This window comes from Eschrichtius robustus, chromosome 12 (genome assembly GCF_028021215.1).
Source record: "Eschrichtius robustus isolate mEscRob2 chromosome 12, mEscRob2.pri, whole genome shotgun sequence".
Lineage (NCBI taxonomy): Eukaryota > Metazoa > Chordata > Mammalia > Artiodactyla > Eschrichtiidae > Eschrichtius > Eschrichtius robustus.
The window spans coordinates 11,904,652-11,925,624 of NC_090835.1; the positions used below are offsets into that span (position 1 = coordinate 11,904,652).

Here is a 20,973-nt window from a genome sequence, read left to right on the forward strand (position 1 = left end):
CCTAATAGTGTAGCAGGACCGTCAATCAAAGGAATTCAGGGCTCGGTAGGGCAGCAGGCTTGTGCTGAGATTGAACACTTGCAAAGAGACTGACAAAGATTATCTCTGACCTGGAATCTATATTTATGCACAGTTAATATGTAAAACCTTGGTTAAAGCATTGATCTTTTAGCCTCATCAGTTGTAAAGTGGGTATAGTAACAGTAGATTTCTTGCCAAGGGGTTGTGATGTCAAATGAGAAAATGTGTGAAAGCTCTTGGCAAACTGTCAAATAGCAAGTATGGAAGGACTTAAAATTTTTTTCACCTTTTTTTTTTTTCATTTGAGATATAATTGACATATTACATTAGTTTTAGGAATCAACAGAATGATTCCGTATTTGTATGTATAGCAAAATGATCACCACGGACTTTCCTTTATATTTAAAAAATTCAAACATAAACTAGAAAGAATAGAACAATAACCACTCAAAAATCCATAAACCAGCTTTAACAATGACCAACTCATGGCCAATTGTGTTTCATCTCTAGCCATCCCCCCCATTCACTGTATTTTGAGAAGCAACTCCTTGGCAACAGCATGTCTTTCTGTCTATCTATCTATCATCTATCTATCTATCTATCTATCTATCTATCTATCTATCTATCATCTATTTCAATACAGATATCTCAAAGGAAGGGATTCTTTTAAAAAACATACCCACAAATACCATTATCACTCTTAAAAAACTAAAAACAAAATTGACAGTAATTCTTAAGTTTATCAAATATCGTAACTTGATTTAGTAGCCATATTTGTCTGATTATCCTAAAAAATTTGAGATCAGTAGGTTTGAATCAGTTTTTAGATAAGGTTCATATATACTACAATTGTGTGAGATGTCATATTTAATCTATAGGTCCCCCCTCTTCCTGGTTTTTGTTTTGCCTTTTTTTTTTTCCCCCTGAAGGAATTGGGTCTTATAAAACAGTGGTTCTCAAGCTTTAGTGTGCATCAGTATGCTTTAGAATCATCTGGAGAACCTGTTAAACGCACAGATTGGTGTGTCCTGTCCCCAGACATTCTGACTGGGTATTGACTTTCTAACAAGTTCCCGGGTGATGCTGTTGCTGCTGGTCTGGGACGACGCTTTGAGAGCCGCCACAGTAGGGATTTCTCTAACTGTATCCCTTGGTGAGGTGTCCTTCAACACGTTCATCTTCCATTTTCCTGTTAAGGGAAGCTTATTGAATTACCTACATTACAGCATAATGGTTTAAAACTCAGGGTCTGAAGGTATGTGTTAGAGACGCAGTGTGGCTGGGTTTAAGTCTCGTCTTTTGACATTTATTTGCCTTGTGACCTTGGGCAGATCACTTAATTGTTCTGTGCACTCAACTTTCAGGGTCCTCGTGAGGATTAAATGAGATTTCAAAAAATAAAGTGCTCACCTAGTGTATTGCCTGGCACATAACAAATGCTCAATAAACTCGATTATAATTTTTTCAACCTAAAAATAATAATGGGGCGCACAGGCTGCGGAAGGCCAAGACTTTTTGGGTTTTGTTGTTTTCACGTCAGGAGAGCCAAGGAGGAAGGCTCTAAAGGAGAGGTACTTGGAGAGAGGGGAAAAGAGGGCAACTCTTAGGGACACTGAAGTCAGCCTAGGGCTTGGCCCCTTTAAGGAGGGCGGGGCCACGTGACCCAAAGGGTCACATGGCTCGTGGGACAAGATGGCTGCGCCCGCGCTAGGGCCGGCTCGAGGGCGAGGCGCAGGGCTCGGTCTCGGTCTCTCTTTGCCTCTGCTCTTGCTGCTGGGCCGGGCGGCGGGGGGCGAAGAGGCCGAGGCCGAGGCGGGCGCGGCGTCCCTCGCGGGCTCGTGCGGTTGTGGCACTCCCCAGCGGACCGGGGCCCATGGCAGCTCGGCGGCCGCGCACCGATACTCGCGGGAGGCGAACGCCCTGGGCTCGGTATCCGGAGAGCGGCCATTCCCGCCCACCAAGGTGCTCTCTTGGTTCCCTAACGACGGGTGGGCGTCGCCGGGTTCCTCGACAGGGTTGGGATGGGTAAGGCAAGGGGTTGGAGAAAGGCAAGTGAAGATTATAATCACATTGCCAAATCGCGCACTTGCAGATCCAGTTTGATGAGAAGTTCTTCCGCCCTCCGAAACGGCTGGGTCTTGGGGCTCTGCGTAATGCTGAGCATTAGGGAGTTTGGTTTGAGAACAGTTGTCTCTCCTTTTCTTACCTCTTATCTCCTGCTTCCTCGTTCTTGCACCCTGTCTTCTTAATGAGGTTCTCAGAATTTTAAGTCAGATAGATGTGGGTTTAAGTCCTGCGTTCCTTTCATTAATTGTGAAGGAATCAGGACACTGGGTGTCAGTGTCTCTAACCTTGTTGTTTACTTATCAGTAGTCTCTGACAGTAGACTCTGTTTCTTGAGGACAAGGACTTGTCTTATTTATTCTGCTATTCCTAGCACTTTAGTACATGGGAAAGACTAAGTAAACAGTAGTTGTTTTATTACTATCGTTTATCTATACCTTGCACAGTGCCTGAATGTTTTATGTGCTAGGATGTGTAAATAATAACATTAATAATAACTATTACTTAGTTCTTAATTAAAACAAAAAACAAAAAAAAATAACTGTTCCGTAGTTCTTACCATCTTCCAGGTATTTTGCATATTGGTATGGTTGTGAAAACGACTTAGATCTGTTGACTCCCAAAGAAGTTCTTCTGCTTGAATACTAGTACACCCTTTCCAGCTTTTTCCGTCCCAGTTTTTTTTTTTCCTGTGGGTTAATTCTGACCAATTTTCAGGACTTAGGTGAGAGGTAACATCCTCCTGCAGGCCTTACCTGACCTCTTTCCTTCCTTCCCCTTCAGTATTTCCATATGCTGCCGCAGTTGTACCTGTTTGCTCTAACATAACCATTACTGAAGATACTTGTCTGTTGGTGTCTCTCCCCAGCTAGGTTGTGAGAGGGAGGGGAGTCAGGACCATAATTTTGGACTTGGGTATAGAGTGTTAGGAGGTTGGTAGCTGGACTTCTCATTGTTTCTCCATCCTGTATAATTACTGGCCTTTAAAATTTTTCCTGTTGTTCCTCAGAGGATGCCCTGCATTATTAGTGTTTATCTTTTGTGTGGTGGGGAGCCTTGGTTACAGTTGTAGTGTGTGTTGGCCATACTTGATTTTAATTCCTCTATAACTTGAATGGTAATTGATAATCAATTTCTCCCTCCTCCTGCAGGGAAAGCCCTCTGTTTATCTGCTTTGTAACTAACAGGGGCGCTGTCTTATTTGCATGTACATTGGTCTGTGTCAAACTTTTGCCGAGAACCTTCTGGCCAGTACTGAACACTCCTCATTTTAAATACTCCAGTGTCCTATTGATTCCAGAATGGGATGTACGTATCATTATAAGATATACATTTTTCATCCCTTTAGAGTGGTTTCACGTCCGGACTGAGTATTGTATGGCTCATCTTTGGCCATATCTTGCATTCATTTTATAAAAGGAAAAATATATAATTAATTAATTTATATTTTGTATATGTGCATTTATTTTATGTTTATCTTCCCTTGCGCTCAGTTTCTATAATGTGTGGCAGCACCCCAAGTTATTAGTAAACTAGCAGTTGTTGAGAACCCAGCTCACAAGCCTTCAAGGACTCTTAAACTTAATGCTTGAACCTGAAGTAGACTTCTTATCAAGACAAAGGACTTCATCGGAGGCTGTTCTTTGTCGCTCTGTTTTCCTTGGTTTCAGATGTTTTAGTTCATGTGCAGATGCCTTTGGTCTAATTCTGACACTTAGTCATTTATTCTGAATTCAGGAAGTCCAGTATGATGTGAGATACATGGTCGTAGTGATAACCCTTTATCTTCTTAATTTTCTCTTTCTTTTTTTAAATAAAAGGATTATTTTTTTGAGCAGTGTTAGGTTCACAACAAAATTGAGAGGAAGGTAAAGAGATTTCCCATATACCTCCTGCCCCAACACAGGCATAGCCTTGCCCATTATCAACATCCTCCACCACAGTGGTACATTTGTTACAATTGATAAACCTACACCGACTATCATAATCACTGTCATAATCACCCAAAGTCTATACAGTTGACCCTTGAAAAACATGTGGGTTAGGGGCACTGGCCCCCTGCGCGGTCAAAAATCCTTGTATAACTTTACAGTTGGCCCTCCATACCTGTGGTTCTGCATTCCAGGATCTAACAAAGTGCAGGTCATGTAGTACTGAAGTATGTATCTATTGAAAAAATCTACATATAAGTTGACCCTCGCAGTTCAAATCCATGTTGTTCAGGAGTCAACTGTAATTTACATTAGGGTTCACTGTTGGTGTTGGACATTTTATAGGTTTGGACGAATGTACAGCGACATATGTCCATCACTATAGTATCATACAGAATACTTTTATTGCCCTAAGAATCTTCTGTGCTCTGCCTCTTCATCCCTCTCCCTGCTCCCCAGTGGCAACCACTGATCTTTTTACTGTCTCCATCAGTTTTGCCTTTTCCAGAATGTCTTATATTTGGAATGATACAGTATGTAGGCTCTTCAGATTGGCTTCTTTCACTTAGTAATATTCATTTAAGTTTCCTCTGTGTCTTTTCATAGCTTGATAGTTCATTTCTTTTTAGTGCTGAATAATAATGTATTGTCTGGATGTACCACAGTTTATCCATTCACCTACTGAAAGGCATCTTGCTTGTTTCTGAGTTTTGGCAATTATGAATAAAGCTGCTATAAAAATCTGGGTGTAGGTTTTTTGTGTGGACATAAAATTTTCAACACCTTTGGGTAAATACCAAGAAATGTGATTATTGGATCATATAGCAAGAGTATGCTTAGTTTTGTAAGAAATCACCCAACTGTCTTCCAAAGTGGCTGTACCGTTGTGCATTCCTACTAGCAACGCATGAGAATTCCTGTTGCTCCACACCCTTGTCAGCATTTGGTGTCGTCAGTGTTTCAGATTTTGGCCATTCTAAGGAATGTAATGGTATCTTGTTTTAATTTTGCATTTTTTGGTTGACATGCTGAGCATCTGTGCCACCTGTATATCTTCTTTGGAAGGTCCTTGGCCCATTTTTAATTGTATTGTTTGTTTTCTTATTGTTGAGTTTTAAGAGTTGTTTATTTTGGATAACAGTCCTTTATCAGATGTGTCATCAGCAACTATTTTCTCCCAGTCTGTTGCTTATCTTCTCAATCTCTTGACATTGTCTTTTGAAGAGTGGTCTCTGTCTAGATTCTTTTTTTTTTTTTTTGCACGTGGATGTCCAGTTGTACCAGCATTTGTTGAAGAGACTGCCTTAGCTTCATTGTATTGTCTTTGCTCCTTTGTCAAAGATCATTTGATTATATTTATGGAAGTCTATTTCTGGTCTCTCTCCGCTGTTCCATTAATCTGTTTGGGTGTTCTTTAACCAATACATGTCTTGGCTACTGTAGTTCTATAGTAAGTTGCATAGTGTCTTTCCTCCAACTTTGTTTTTCTCATCAATGTTGTGTTGGTTCTTCTGGGTCTTTTGCCTCTCCGTATAAACTTGAGTATCGTATGGTTGATACCGATCAAATAACTTGCTGGGATTTGGATTGAGGTTGTACTGAATCTATTTTTGTTTTCTGTTTATTTAGTTTAATTCAATAAATACTTATTTGGCACACGTATTATATAAGACTCTGTCCTGTGTTCTGGGCTTAAAGAAAAGAAAGACCTATGCCCTACCCTCAAGGCATTGACTTGTTGGTAGACCTCTCTCTCTCTCTCTCTGTCTCTCTCTCTCGTCTCTCTCTGTCTCTCACACACACACACACACATAATCACAGTTATATGCAAGCATCATTTTTCTATAGTGACAGTCCTATAGTAGGAGTATGTACAAAGTACTTGGAGAGGAAGAAAGGATTCTTTTTTCCTGGACAAGTCAGGAAGTGCTCAAAGAAAAGGCCACATTAGGCTAGGCCTTGGAGGAGACATTTTCAGGAGTTGGGGATGGAAGGGCAGATTGAAGGACATTGCAGGAAGGAGAATAGCATGGGTACAAACAAAGCATTGTACAAGTGCGTGGTGTGTTCTGGGATATGTAAGTAGTTTAAGGTTTCTGGGGGTGACATTTTCACCCTTTTTAATGTAACACTTTTTAGGTGTGAGTCTTTTTTAAAAAATATTTTGATCAATTTAATGAACACTTGGCAAGTGCTATTTACAGAGAAGTAAATAGCACTGGGCTTTACCCTCAAGGAATTTAGGTTTCACTAGAAAGTTATGGCAGTAAGAATTGTCTGGGAAACAATATAGATATTTTCAAATTTTACTTAACTTCCCTCTGGTTAAAAAATATACAATGCTCATTGAGAAAACTATTCTAACAATGTTCTGTGCAGCTTATTATTTTATAAAAAGGTATCAAAATGTTTTAATCTCCATGTATCTTTTAAAAGAGTTGTTTGAAAAGGCATTGAAGATCATGAGACAATAAAATTGTATGTGGTATCTCTGTATATGTGGGTAAAGTCCGTCAATTTCCGGTCTGAGGATGGTTTGATCGGGTAATGCTTACCCAGGTGTCAAGACACAATTGAATACCATCTCTTCTATGACCCCTTTCCTCCAGGAAGAAGTAGTGTTTCTGTCCTCTAAATCCTCATAGCATTTTGTCAATGTCTGATGGAAACTTGTATATTTTCTGTCAAGTAGTGTTACTTGTGTCATTGATATCTCTTTCTACCGGGGAAGCAACTTTTTAGGCCTCTTTTAATGTTTGTGTCCTCCAAGCGCTTTACACATTTAGGCATTGTGTAACAATTTCTGGAATGATCTTCTACCTTTTTTTGTTGGATACAATATTGAGAAACTGCCAGGGGAATTAAGGGTATGAGATACTTTTTAAAGAAACCTTTGGAAAGCAGTCTTTTTGCTGTATCTCATCCTCCCCAGGATCCTGTGAGATATTATGCCCCACTTTACAGATGTGACAACTGAGGCTGAATAGAATCATGAAATCCCAGGGCTTGAAGGAACTTTAATGCCATTTCATCCATGATTAGTATCAGCAGAGTGACAGGATGATATAGGTAGGTAAGCCCTGTGTAGATAGATAAGGCAGCAGTTTGTGGGCAGATCCAGGGAGATTGCTCCTCTTGTTATTCACCCAGCTTTCTCCAGAGCCTTGAGCTTTTTACTTACGTTTGAGGAGAGGAAGGAAGGAAAAAGGAGAAGTGCTACACAAAAGAGTTGCCTATAAACTTATTTCATTTTTGTGTGTAAAACAAAAGTCCCACAGAAGCAAGTGAAAGAAAAGATTCTTAAAACTAGCTTAGTAGGCTGATAAAGAAGTGTGGGTAGGGACATTTATGGGCACTCATGGCTGGGAAGTTCAAGTGCAGATATGGCCCCAGACACAGCTGGATGCAGGGCCTCAGGCAGCATCTCCAGATCCCTCTTTTTGGCTCTCTCTTGGCAGCTCCTCTTTCTTCTATGTTGGCTTCATTTTTAGGTAGTATTCCTTCTCCTAATGATCAAAGAGCTGGAAGAGAAAGAGAGTTTTCTTTCCCTCATCGCTCCAGCAAAAGTTCTGAGATTAACTTTGATTGGGTCGTGGGCCTATCCCTGATTACATCTCTGTGGTCAAAAGAATGTGGTAATTGGCTAGGCCTGAGTCATGGGGCCGGGGCGGGGTGTGTGTGTCGGGGGGGGGGGGGGGGAGTAGGGGGCGTGGGGCAGCGTTATCCAGCTCCGCCTGAGACGTGTACTTAGTCGAAGAAGTGGTTTTCAAAGAGATGTCACTTGCCTTTACAAGAACAGGAGGGAATGGGTGCCAGGTGGGCAAAAATCATAGATGTCCACTGCACCTGGCCAGAGTGTGTAGCCCAAATATGGTCCTAGTGATAAGAGAGTTGCTTTGACTTCACCTGTCCTTTTGGCTTGCTTGGCAGTGGCAGAAACTGATGTGGCAGAAGGGGTTTTAACTTACCTCCAAGGAGGAATGGATTGTTTGAATCTGGACCTTCATGAAGACTTGATCAAAATGGTTCTTTGTGTTTGGTTTAGGAGTGTGAGACCTGATGCTCTGGATTTCACTAGAACGACATTTTACATTTGTAGGACAGAGACTTCACTTCATTAGTGTAAATTGGGAATTATGATCCAGTCAGAGCCATGCAGGCTATTTTTATCTATAGGCTCCAGAATGGAAACTTGGCTTATTCATTGCTGGCTATCTCTGATGGTTAATGAAAGAAAAAAAAATTAGGCCAGGAGTCCACAGTGGAAGTTGTGATTGTATTAGCATTGTTGCTGCTCACCTTGAGGGAGAGTGGGATGAAAAACTGAGATAATTGTAAAACTTCATTGGGTACAATGGGCACAGTTTCCTGTAGGCCTTGTGTTTGCACCTTGGGATGAACAACCGTTCTCAGAAAAGGACCTACTTGTCTGCTGCTGGAAAGCTTTTTTTTTTTTCTTTAAGTCCTTTAGGAAACATGAAACCTTTTATTAGATCATTTTAATAATCATGTTAAGTTTTCGTCTGCAGGCTTCTATTTTTCTGCTTCTTTGCAGAGCTGCTTAAAATTCTGACTTCTCATCTCGACTGAGGACTCTTGTGTCCCAGATGCTTGGAGAATAATGAGAATAATGTGTGAACCTAGTTCAGTCTTTGAGCAGAGTCTCTTAAACAAGTTTCACTGTGATGCAGACAAGCTATCCATGTCTGGGATGGTGTTATAAAAGACAGAGCATTTTTATAATTAGGAATAATTCAAATGATACATTTTTCATTGTATCCGTGATGTCTCTCTTTCAGTCAATGAAGTTTCTTCATCCATCCATCCCCCCCACTTCCTTCCTTCCTTCTTTCCTTCCTTCCATGAATTATGCAGCATACTAGGAGCTGGGGATATAGAAGTGAAAACTTTATTTCTGGTCCCCAAGGAGGCTGGGATCTAGCGCAGGTAAAAACAAGCCATTAAAGTATGTACAGTGTGTGCCAGTTGTTTAGAGAGGTGTTTATCAGAGGATCCCAAATGAGGGGGATATGCCCAGCCAGCAGAGGGAAATGCAGGCAGGAAAGGCCTTCTTCTGTAGGAGGTGATCCTTGAGCACTGATGTTATTCACATCACAAGAGATGAAGTGCAGGTGGAGTACAGGGTGAGAGAGATGGGGAGAGATTAGGCTCTGATGCTGAGATATTTTACCCTCACAGGTGATGGGGATCCCTGAAGAATTTAAGTAGGAAAGTGGTATAATCAGATTGACACTTCATTGTTTGTTTTTTTGAATAGAGTACGTTACATGGTTTTAAAATTTTTTAAAAATTCTATAGAAGGGTGTATAGTGAAAAATTTTCCACTTACGTAATAACCTTCCCCTCGACAACCACTGCATGAGTTTCTTGAATATCTTCCCAGAGCCGTGTTCTGCAAATGTAAGCAAATCCAAAAAAATATGTGAATCTATGTTCTCCCGCCCAACTCCCTTTTCACGCAAATGATAACACACCATGCTTTCTAGGGTGCACCTTGCTTTGTTCACTTTCCTCTTTATCGTGGTGAGATCTCTCCATATCAGTATATTAAAGTGTCTTTTTTTTCCTGTTGTTTTCCTTCTTTTCCTTTTCTTATGGCTGCCTAATTTTCCATTTTCTGGGTGGCCCACAATTTAGTTAATCATTCCAATATTGAAAAATATTTAGGTTGTTTCCAGTCTTTTTCTGTTCCAAGCAGAGCTTCAATAAATTGTGTGGGATACAGAGGACAGATGTTTTGGAAAGTTCAGCAGGGGCTTAAATACTTGTTGTATGAATGATTGAAAGGAAGGTTGATGGAGGAAGGAAGGTTGAGGAGAGGTTGATGGCTTAGAGAGGAAGGGATGAGACTGGAGGCAAGGAGACAATTGTGAGGCTACAGCATTAACCGAGGAAAAGAAAGGGGAGAGGAGAGAGGGATGTATATTTAGGATACCCAGTAAAACTGGATGACCGCTGTAATGTTGGGATTTCCCCAGTGATGCTGAGGATGGACCTGTGTTTCTTAACTGAAAATTTTCGGTGTGATCCTCAGATCTTATGTTTAGTGCTAGGAAAACGTGAGCAGAGCAGCCTCAGTTGCTGCCCTCTTGGTGTTTAGAGGTTATGTGAAACAGTAGATAGGAACAATTAGAGTTTTAATAAGGTATTAAATAAGGACAAGACATGGTCCTTTAGTAAACCTTTTAGATTTTCCATTTCAGTGATTTAAGTCTTTTCCATTATCATTGGGAACCTAGATTCACTCAGTGGGTTTTAAAATATATTATATATGGGGACTTCCCTGGTGGTCCAGTGGTTAAGACTGTGCTTCCACTGCAGGGGGCGCGGGTTTCCCTGGTCGGGGAACTAAGATCCCACATGCCACGTGGCCAAAAAAAAAAAAAAAAAAAAAAAAATTGTATTTGGCATTTTTATATTTGCTTTTAAAAATAATTCAAAAGAAATATGGACATAATAAAGGACAAAAATGCACAAATATATAAAGAAGTGGAATATTCTCCCTGCCTCTGCACTGCAGCCATTAGCAGCTTGGTGACTGTTGCTCCAGACCTGTTTCCATGGCGTGTGCAGGTGTGTATTATGTAGCGTTTTTCCTAAAGAGATTACTACCCTAAAGAATTTTCACTTCTTTTTGTGACTAATCATTCATTGGCATATGCCATGATTTTACTCATTTCACAGTGGCTTTTGTGGCGGAGGTTGGCTCGCTGTTGGGTGCTTACTGCGTGCTGGCACTCTACACTTGACCCAGGTTCACTCCGGCAGTGACGGCCTGACTTCCCGTGTTTCCCCTTTTGCTGCAGATGGTCCCCATCCCTGCCGGAGTGTTTACAATGGGCACAGACGATCCTCAGATAAAGCAGGATGGGGAAGCACCTGCGAGGAGAGTTGCTCTTGATGCCTTTTACATGGATGCCTATGAAGTCAGTAATGCTGAATTTGAGAAGTTTGTGAACTCAACTGGCTATTTGACCGAGGTAATGGGGTTGGGATGGGGAGGAAGAACTTTATCAGTTGACCGCTTTTTCCTATGTGCCCAGTGCTGTGATAGGCACTTTATGTATATTTCACGTAATTTTTGTTCTCATAGCAACCCAGTGAGGCAGGTTATTTTTCAGGTGGCAAACTGGGGATTAGCAAAGTGATTTGCCCTGAGTCCCACAGCTGGTTAGCGGCGGAGCTGGGATTCAAGCCTGGCCAGTGTGACCCCAGGACCTGTCTTCTTAACCATTATGCTCTAGTGTGTCAGTGCTTTCATCTGCCAGAGAGCATCACTGCCCTCTCAGGCTTTTTGAGATGATAGCATGTAAAGTAAGGCCACTTTTCCCTCTCAGAAAATTATAGTTTGGATGTTCCAGAAGCATTGCATAATTCATAAGTAATAGATGCAGAAGTGCAGCTTTTCATTTTTGTGGTTTTATTCCAGTGCCTGACGACTCATAAGCTTTCCTTTGGCAGTTCCAGGCTTTATCCTGTGGTCACTGAATCACAGAGCAAGGTTCTGAAAGTGGATGTTTGTCCTAAACGGGAATAGGAAGAGAGAGGCTTTCTCGTTTATGAAAGTTTCTGTGAGTGTGTAAAATATCCTTGTTGTGTAGGTTTCCTATTTTTTTCTTACCAAAGGACTCTACCCTACCCTTGCCTTCAGTTTGTGGAGTCCCTGTCCTTGTTTTTGTTTTTTTCCGGGCCAGAACATCTTCCTTTCTTTAAAAAAAAAATTCAGAGCGAATGCTGAAAGCAAAACAACATCCAAATTTGGTTTTGCATTTCTTTGGAATTTCTTAAAATATACAAAGTAGTTGTCTTTTTGTACCTATTTGTAGTAAGAAGTTGCTGTTCTTTTTGTTTCACGAGGATACTCTCAGGTCAAGTTCCTCAGTAGTCTGATGAAGTTAGAAGTGGGCTTCTAAGGCAAGAAGCTTCCCTTAGACTAGGGTTCCCATCAAGACTAAATAGAATAAGCAGAGTGTAGGGCATCTAGGAGCATGGATGAGGAAATATTGCATCTGGATTTCTATTACCCTCTAACTGAAGTTCAGCATTTCCTTCAGTTAGGAATAGACAACATACCACAGTAGTGACAGTAGTGCCTATGACTTTATCACCAATAGAAATCACAGACATTTTGTATCCCATTATTGTTGTTGTTTGTATTCATCCTCACTTTAGAAATGATAATTATGAGACCTGCCACTAGATCTTATTTAATGTATTATTTATACATATTTTTATTTAATGTATAGATAGATATACACACATATATGTATATGTTACTATAGCACAAATTTGTTTTACTAATATTTTGATATAACTAGTTTTCTTTGTAATTGTACTGATTTTATTTTATACACTTAAACATTTCATTCTGGGAAGGAGGTCCTTAAGCTTCACCATACTGCCAAAGGGGTCCAGGGCACGAAAAGGGTTAAAACCCCTGCTTTGGATAAAATACTTCATATTATTATGGCATTCACGTTTCTTTTCTTCCATTTTTCCAACTTCATTTTATATCACATTTCCCTTGCTCACCATGTTCTAGCCCTGCTGTTCTTGTTTCTATTCTTTGCAGACTTGACACTCTTTCCCATCTTGGGGGTGCAGCCCATACTTTCCCCCTGCTTGGAATTTCCTGACCCCGTTGCCTGTCCCCCTTTTGCATGGCTGGCTCCTTCTCATTCTCGAGTCATCTCAGCTTAAATATCCCTCTCAGGGAAGCTTCCTCTGCCCACCCTATCAAAAGGAGGCTTCTCTCTATACACTCTGCCTTACAAGGTCAAGTAAAGTTGTAATTATATTCTTCCTTTCTTTGTTTGACTTGACTTTTGTTTGTGGCCCCATATGTGAGTGCTCTAAGGATAGAGACCGTGCCTCTGTAATATTGACCTTGTATCTCTGTCATTTAGCCCAAAGCCAGGCATCTGATAGGTGTTTGGTGCATGTTGTTGAGTGAAGGAATGGTCTGGGTTCTCAGGCATGGTGATGCCACAAGGGAATACAGAAATAAGAGCTGGGGTGGAGAACAGATGATGAGCTCTAATCAGGAAAAGGAGTTTGAGGTGCTCATAAGGCTGGAAATACAGGGATCTAGTAGGCAGTTGATATCATGTGGTGAGGAGAGGAGAGGACTGGAGGTGGAGATATGAGCATCATTTGAAATGCCGGCGGTGGTTAAAATCATGGGATTTCAAGAGTTTGTCCAGCAGCAAGTCCGTGTATCTCATAGTGTGATCTCTTAGACCACCTGTATTAGAATCACCAGCTTATATGTTCACACGGGCAGGTTCCTTGGCCTCACCCCAGACCTACAGAATCAGAGCCTCTGGGCTTGGGGAGCAGTGCTGTGTAGCTATAACAAGCTGGCCAGGTGATCTCAACTGCACAAAGCCTGAGGGCCACTGGTGTGGAGTAAGAAGAGCAGAGAGCCAGGGCAGAGCGCTGGGGAGCAACAGTGTCTTAGGGGCAAGAAGAAGAGCCCGTGTATTTCAGGAGATGAGAAGGAGGAGTCTGAAGTGGAGGAAGAAAACTAGAAGAGTAGAATCATGGAGACCAAGAGACTACATTGGGTGTTTCCAGAACTGGGGTCATATGCAACGAAGAAAACCGGGTAGATATGGACTTGAGACAGTAATGGTAAATAAAAATGATTAAAATAAAATTCCGTCTGGTGCTTGAATTGGCCACTTGAGATGTATAAGCACAGTGGACACCTTAGTGGAGTGTGTCAGAATATCAACAAACAGTGCCATTTACTTCTTTTAGCTAGGTTCCAGGAGCAGAACAAAGGACAAATGTTGATTACGTAATCTGACATGTAAAGAATCCTGTTATTTTCCAAAGTCATTCGTAATACTTGGGGAGATGTGTTTCCATCAACAGAAACAATCACAGTCTCAATAGCTAATCTCTTACAGTCTGCATTCTTATCAGCTAAATGAGCCTTAAATAAAAATGGTCTCTGTAAGTGACAGTAACCTGTTTTAACAGGAAGCCAGATGCTTTTAGGTCATTTCTGAATCCTTTGGGAGGTTATAAGACAAATTTAAGTTCATTTGGACAAGAAGAACCACTTTAGTAGCGTACAGAGAAAATGGCACATGTGAAATATGTTACTACAACCTTTTCTGGATTTTTATTTCCTTCCTTTCCTTTAGGCTGAGAAGTTTGGTGACTCCTTTGTCTTTGAAGGCATGTTGAGTGAGCAAGTGAAGTCTGATATCCAACAGGCAGTAAGTAATGTTTAAACAGGATCTCATATTTCTCTATTGCTCACTGGAAAGGTCTTGGGTGAAAAATCCAAACTACCAGCCCCCCCCCCGCCCCCCCAAAACGCTTCACCATTTTCCTGCTATAGATTTGCCCGTGGAACAGGCCTATGGAACCAGGGCACCTTATCTTGAGGAAAATGGCACGAACCTGGGACAGTATCTGAAGTGTTGGGTCTGACTTGAACTTCTGTCTTGTGCACCTGAGTATAAGTGGAGCTCAGCTGGGCTTTAGACACTTCTGGGTTTCTTTTGCTCGTAGCTATTTCTAGAATGGAGGGTTCAGTGTGCATGTTTTTTACTTCTATTCTTAAAGTCTTGGTCTCATCAGGTTCTGGTATGGAGAGAGAGCTTCCTATTTAAACATTCCTGAATTCACTTGATCAGAGTAGTAGTTATGAAAGGGGCCCTTTGCTGTGGATGTACACAGGAAATTGAACCCAGGACCTGGTCCTTACCATCCAGGGTGTACCTTCTCTCATAAAGGGGTCCAGGGAAATCATGGAGAATGGACTAGGTCTCCATAAGCCCCTGTGTGGTGAGTGGAACTTGGGATTTCTGTTCCAGACATTTTAGTAGGTTTGTTTATATTTGAGAATTTGTTTACTCACATGTCTCATGAGAAAGCAAAATTACAAGGAAAGGAGTGTGGGTAAGCTGGGAAGCTGAGGGTTCACAAAACAAGGATGGCTGAGGACACAGAAGAAGCAGGAGGTGGTAAGAGAGGAAAGGAAACGGGGTCAGCTGACCCAAGGGAGGCTGATTAAGATACAGACATCGAAGACAGGAATTCAGCACTAATCTTCCTTTGTTATACAAGTTCCCTTTCAACTCCTGCCCGAATCTCATCTTTATGTGTTGGGGTCACTATTCTCTCTTGTGAGCAGCAGTGCCAGAAAAATTAAACATTCCTGGCTCGGGTTTGCTTTCTCTTCAAACTCTTGGCAAAACTTGGGGGGGAAAAAGATGAGGTAAAAGCAGATTTGCTCTCCAGTCATTTATAGGAGAATCAGGCCACTTTTATGTATGTATTTTAGAAAAATGTTTTAAAAACATGACTGAATTCCATCTGAATTTCAGAGCTTTCTTTGCTTGCTACAAGTTTATATTATAAGTCTATTATATAATCTGATACCCCCCCCCCTTTTTTTAAAGGGCTTTGAGGTCAGATTGGCTTAGTGTTGATGAGCCAGTAGCTCAGGATGTGGTGCCTTGTTTTATGATGGGGAGTTCAGCTGGGGGAGGGCCTTTGCACTTATTTTTGTAATTTGTGCTTTCCGAGACAAGGCCTCCTGTCACTTGAGAACCTCTGAGCACATTAGGCATAAAGGCAGAGGCAGATTATTACTAGGCTCTGACGGTGCCCTCTTAAGTCCATAGTGAAGTGTGTGTGCTGGTAACTAGGATGAGGATAAGCAGCTCTTACTGGGTCGTAGTGTTGGTCTCTCGCTTAAATGCTCATAATGGAAAAGCAAACCTTTTAAGCGTGTTTAGAAAGGGTTGGAACAAGTGAAATGAATCTGTTGGTGATCTGAGAGAACTAAGTTTTTGTTTTTAGGTCCTGGCATACCCTAATGCACCAGACCTGTTTTTAACCCAGTGTTGCCAGAAGTGTAGGATAGGAGATGGTCCACGAGGTGACTTTAAGTGAAGCAGATGACTTAAGGTGGTACATGGCCAAACGTAAGATAATCCTGAATCACATTGTCTCAGGGCTTTTTCAAGACCTGATTAAGTTGAGAAGAAAGTCTCATTTGAGCGCTGACCTGTCACTAACACTCAGCGGCACTTGTTAATCTCCTTTTTAACACAGAAAATAGGCCTCAGAACCTTCCTCAGGCTTCAGTGGCTGGCTGGAATTTAATAATATGGTTTATGTTTGTGTACATTTTATTTATTTATTTACTTTAAAAATTTTTATTGGAGTATGGTTGCCTTACAATGTTGTGTTAGTTTCTGCTGTACAGCAAAGTGAATCAGCTATATGTATACATATATCCCCTCTTTTTTGGATTTCCTTCCTGTTTAGATCTCCACACAGCATTGAGTAGAGCTCCCTGTGCCATACAGTAGGTTATCATTAGTTATCTGTTTTATACATAGTAGTGTGTATATGTCAATCCCAATCTCCCAATTCATCCCACCCTCCCTTTCCCCCCTTGGTGTCCATATGTTTGTTCCCTAAATCCGTGTCTCTATTTCTGGTTTGCAAATAGGTTCATCTGTAGGTACATTTTAAATGTGGTTATTTTATAAGATTGCTTACTTTCACATAGTTGTTTTAGATGTTTACTATCGTGTAATTATTTTAAATGTTTCATATAATTATTTAAAATAAATGTAATTATTTTAAATGTCATAAGTGTTCTGTTATGACAGGTAATACCAGTGATATAACTTTTCCTTATTAGAAAAAGCCTTTTTATTGTAAAAGAAAAGTCAAATACAGAACATCGCGCAAAGCAAATGTGTAGCTTTACTGTGTTATTTTAAAACAAACATGATCGTAACCTTCCCTTAAGTCAAGAATTAGGATTTTGCTCCCTGCCCAGCGACCCCATCCATGAGCCACATCCTCATCACCACCCCCTCTGTCCCTGAAGTAACCACTGTCTTGATTTTTGAAGTAGATGCTTCCCTGCATTTCTTTATAGTAATATTGCCGGGTGTGCATCCCAAGACTACCAATGTTTATTCTTGTCTATTTAAAGGAAATGTGTGTCTTTTAAGACTCTTTTAATCTATGGATTTCCCTTCCATTACTCTGCTCCTCCCCAGCCCCTGGCCCTTGCCCCCCCTTTTTTTCCCTAACAATTCATCTGTGGAAGAATCCAGGTTGTTTTAGCGGTAGGCTTTCCCACAGTCTGAATTTTGCTGCCTGCACTGTCACAGTACAGCTCACCTGTCCTCTCTGTCCTGCAAGTTGGTAGCTGGATCGCCAGGCCTGATCAGACTCATGTTTGGACCCTATGGCAAGACCTCAGATAGTGACGTGTTCTTTCACTACGAGGCACCTAATGTCTGCTTCTCCCTCTTTTTGTGATGTCACCTGCTGTTGGTGCTCAGTGCCTAGATCCATTAATTCACTGGGAGTGGGAAGAGTCTCATAATCTAATAGGTTTTTTTTCATTTATTAATTGAGATACTTTTGTAAAGAGATGGTTCCCTCATCTGCTATTTTCTTTTTTTTTTTTAAAGTGACCAATTAGGTTTCTTTTTTTAAAAATTAAACATTTAAAGAATATTGTAAATTACATGCAGTTGTAAGAAATAATACAGAGATCCTGTGCACCTTTCCCCCGGTTTCCTTCAGTGATAACATCTTGTATAATTATAGTACAGCTTTACAACCAGGAAATTGACAATTGACACAACCCACTTACCTTTGTCTGGTTTTAGCAGTTTTATACGTATTCATTTGTATGTGTGTATTTAGATGTATGCAATTTTATCACAAATGTAGATTTGTATAATCACCAGATTAATAAATTATCTTCATGAACCTATGGATTTAAAAATATTTTATGGGTTTTATTCACTTGGGATCATGATACCTTTTGAATGTCAAATTTTCCTATTTTGGGGTATTGAGTGCCTCTTTAAGTTCTTGTGAGTTCTTTTTTTCTTCTCTTTTTAAAACAGCTTTATCGAGGTATTTATTATCCCACAGAATTCACCATTTAAGTGTACAATTTATTCAACTTTTTCTGGTGTATTTATAGAGTCGTGCAGCCTTCACCACCATCCCCGTGCAGAACATATCCACCAGCCCAAAAGGAACCGTGTGCCCATTTGCAGTCAGTCCCTCCTCATTCCCACCCCGAGCCTCAGGAAACTGTCCTGAGTCCTTTTGAAGTAACCCTAGTCGTCTTTCAGTGCTTCCTTGCTTTCTATAATGACCCCCTGGCCTGGAATCAGCCATTTATTTAAGAAACACTAGCACCTTTTAGTAGAAAATAGTATTGCAGGACCCTGTCTAAGGTTCTAGGTGTGCTCATTGCCTAAGGTTGGTCATTGTTTCTAGGCCTCTTCAGTGGGCAGAGCTATGATAAAATGCTCTATGAGTTCATAGTGATGTTTCTAGGTTAAGGTTTATAACTTAGCCTGTTTTTGTATTACATGTATCTCCTTCCTTCCACATCAAGAATCCTGGTTCTCAAGGACACAGGGGATGATAGAATCAGAATAACCCATAATTACTCATTTATTTTATCCCAGCTCTTATACATGGCAGTCTCAAAATAACAAGACTAATGCTACCATCATCAATGGAATTACTGAGACCAGGTCAAAAAAAAAAATAGCTTTTACATTTGCTTTTCCTGTTTCTCTCCCAGTTTTAAAATTGTTGTACTATTTCTGTTTTATCAGAGCATGTGTCTATTTTTTTTTTTTTTTTTTTTTTTAGAGCATGTGTCTATTATATAGAGTACTCACTTCCACAAGTAACTATATGTTTAATGCTTTCTGTGTTCAGTGTCTCTCTAGTCATTTGGATTAATGAAGCTTTTTCTCTACTAGATTCTTAAGGAAATGGTCTTGGGGACAGTATTGCCTAGTTTTTGCATATTGTTGACAGTTTGTCATTGCCCGTTAGACTTTAAAGTCAATTTTGCTGTATATGAAATCTGGTTCACTTTTGTTTTTCTTGAGTATCTTATATATGTTATTTTGTTTTCTCTTGGACTAGGCATTACTGTTGAAAGTCTGATGATAGTCAAATTTTCTTTCCCTTGAAAGCTGCTTGTTGTTTCTGCCTAGGTACCCAAGGATTTTTTTTTTTCTTTTTCTTCAGTATCTAGTGATTTTACCAGAATATATCTTGGTGTTCCTTTATGGGTCAGTATTCTCAGGTATGGGGTGTGTTCTTTCAATATGTAGCTTCAAAAATTTTTTTTCTAATTTCAGGAAATTTTTCTTAAAGTTTTTGCTATTTTTTTTCTGTGCCTTTACTTTTTTTTCTTCTTTAGGAATTCTTAATATATCTGTTTGTAAGATTCATTTTCAGTGTTTATCACTTTCTTTTGAATCATTTCTATCTCTTTTTTTAATTAAATTCTTCCTTTTCATCTTCTTTGTTTCTTAAGTATTCTTGTGTTCATTTCTGAACTGACTTTTTCTTTTGTTTTAGTTGTTTCTTGACTTCTCTACCTCATCTGAGTTTGCTGATTCTGATTTATTTTATTCTCTCATGAATCATTTTCTTAATTCCACTGACCTCATTTTGAAATGGCCTGTTGCAGGCTTATTTTGAGCATGACTTAACCTTTAAAAGGAGACATGGCCCAGGGTAGCTTCCGTAACTTCACAGAACTCTTTCTTCAGTTGTACTCATGTAGGCTTCAAAAATATGGCCTCCTGGGACTTCCCTGGTTGTCCAGTGGTTAAGACTCCGTGCTTCCACTGCAGGGGGCACAAGTTCGATCTCTGGTTGGGGAACTAAGATCCCACATGCCCTGCGGCCAAAAAAAAAAAAAAAAAAAAAAAAAAAAAGGCCTCCTGCTTCCTCAGATTGCCGGCATCTCTTCCCCTCCAATCCTTCTCCTTTTCTCTCTTGTCCCTTGTTTTCTGGAGTTTGATTTCATTCTCTGAGGTTTCTCCTTGGTGAGGGTCTGTGTTCTGGAAGGGAACCCTGGCAGGTCAGTGTAAAGAATTCATAGGGCAAGACTGTTCTAAGGCCTTTATACTCTCTCACTGCGGGCCCCTTACATACACTCACCAGCAAAGTGGGCAGAATTCCTTCCCGTTTTCAATGCTTTCTCACACTGTAATTCTCTGCTTTCCAGTGATACCCATTGGCTACTGTGGGATTTTCCTCGTCACATCTCTGATGACTTGCCGTTTCTTCTGCTTTCTCCTGCGCAGCCATAGGCACCATGCAGGTTGTATGGCTATTGGCAGTTTTTCCTCACCTACTTGTATTCTGGCTTTGATGAAGGTACCCTGTCACATAGATAGGCTCTGCATGTTGTTCTTGGGTTTTTGGTGTTGTTACCCAGTGGTTATCTAGTTGCTCTGTCTTGTTTTATACGTAGATTTGGAGAGATTCAAAAACTATTCTGATGCTGCTATCCTCTTTGGTTTGTTTGTTTTTTAATGTATACAGTTTTGAGGCAAAACACTGATCTGGCTCTCAGGGTTTGCTTGTAAAGATAAACTGTGAATTTAATGGTTAAAAATAGAGTACATGTGCATGCTGGAATTTTCTTATTCGTGATTATTATTTGGATGCTGAATTTGAAACAGTGTCTTAAAAGCTATAGATATCAAATCCTAGAAAGGATTAAGGTTGTTGTGTTGTTGTTTTTGTTTGTTTTGGGGTATTTTACCCTAGAAAACTTACTGTTGAAAAGGATGGTATTTAAAATATTTAATTTCTAAAAAGTATGTTTCATTTTTTTTACTTGTGTCATTAATATATCTCTTAAATCTTTGACAGAGGAATGGCTGTGGGGTGGGAGAAAACAGTTCCTCTTGATGGGAGCCTGAGAAACAATGATCATCTAGTGGTTTGTAATTTGGTACTTTCAAAGTTGTTAACAGTTTAAGGAAGCAAATTCCTGAATAAGTGTCCTCCATAAAGGAGGCTATTCTGAGATGTTATTTTCAACTGAAAGCCGATTTCAGTGAGGATTCAGAATTACCAAGCCTGCTGCTTCTTTTTCTTCTTT

General features: G+C 40.3%; 1 protein-coding gene across 2 annotated transcripts in view; it reads left to right on the forward strand.

Annotated features, from left to right (window-relative positions):
- The first annotated feature begins 1,700 nt into the window (after positions 1-1,700).
- SUMF1 (sulfatase modifying factor 1) overlaps positions 1,701-20,973 on the forward strand; it is a 109,396-nt gene continuing 90,123 nt past the window's right edge. For both annotated transcript variants that reach the window (XM_068557935.1, XM_068557936.1), the window contains exons 1-3: positions 1,701-1,983; positions 10,844-11,017; positions 14,192-14,266. In XM_068557935.1, coding sequence (XP_068414036.1) covers positions 1,714-1,983; positions 10,844-11,017; positions 14,192-14,266 — 519 coding nt within the window. In that variant the 5' untranslated portion in view covers positions 1,701-1,713. The remainder of the gene's footprint in view (positions 1,984-10,843; positions 11,018-14,191; positions 14,267-20,973) is intronic.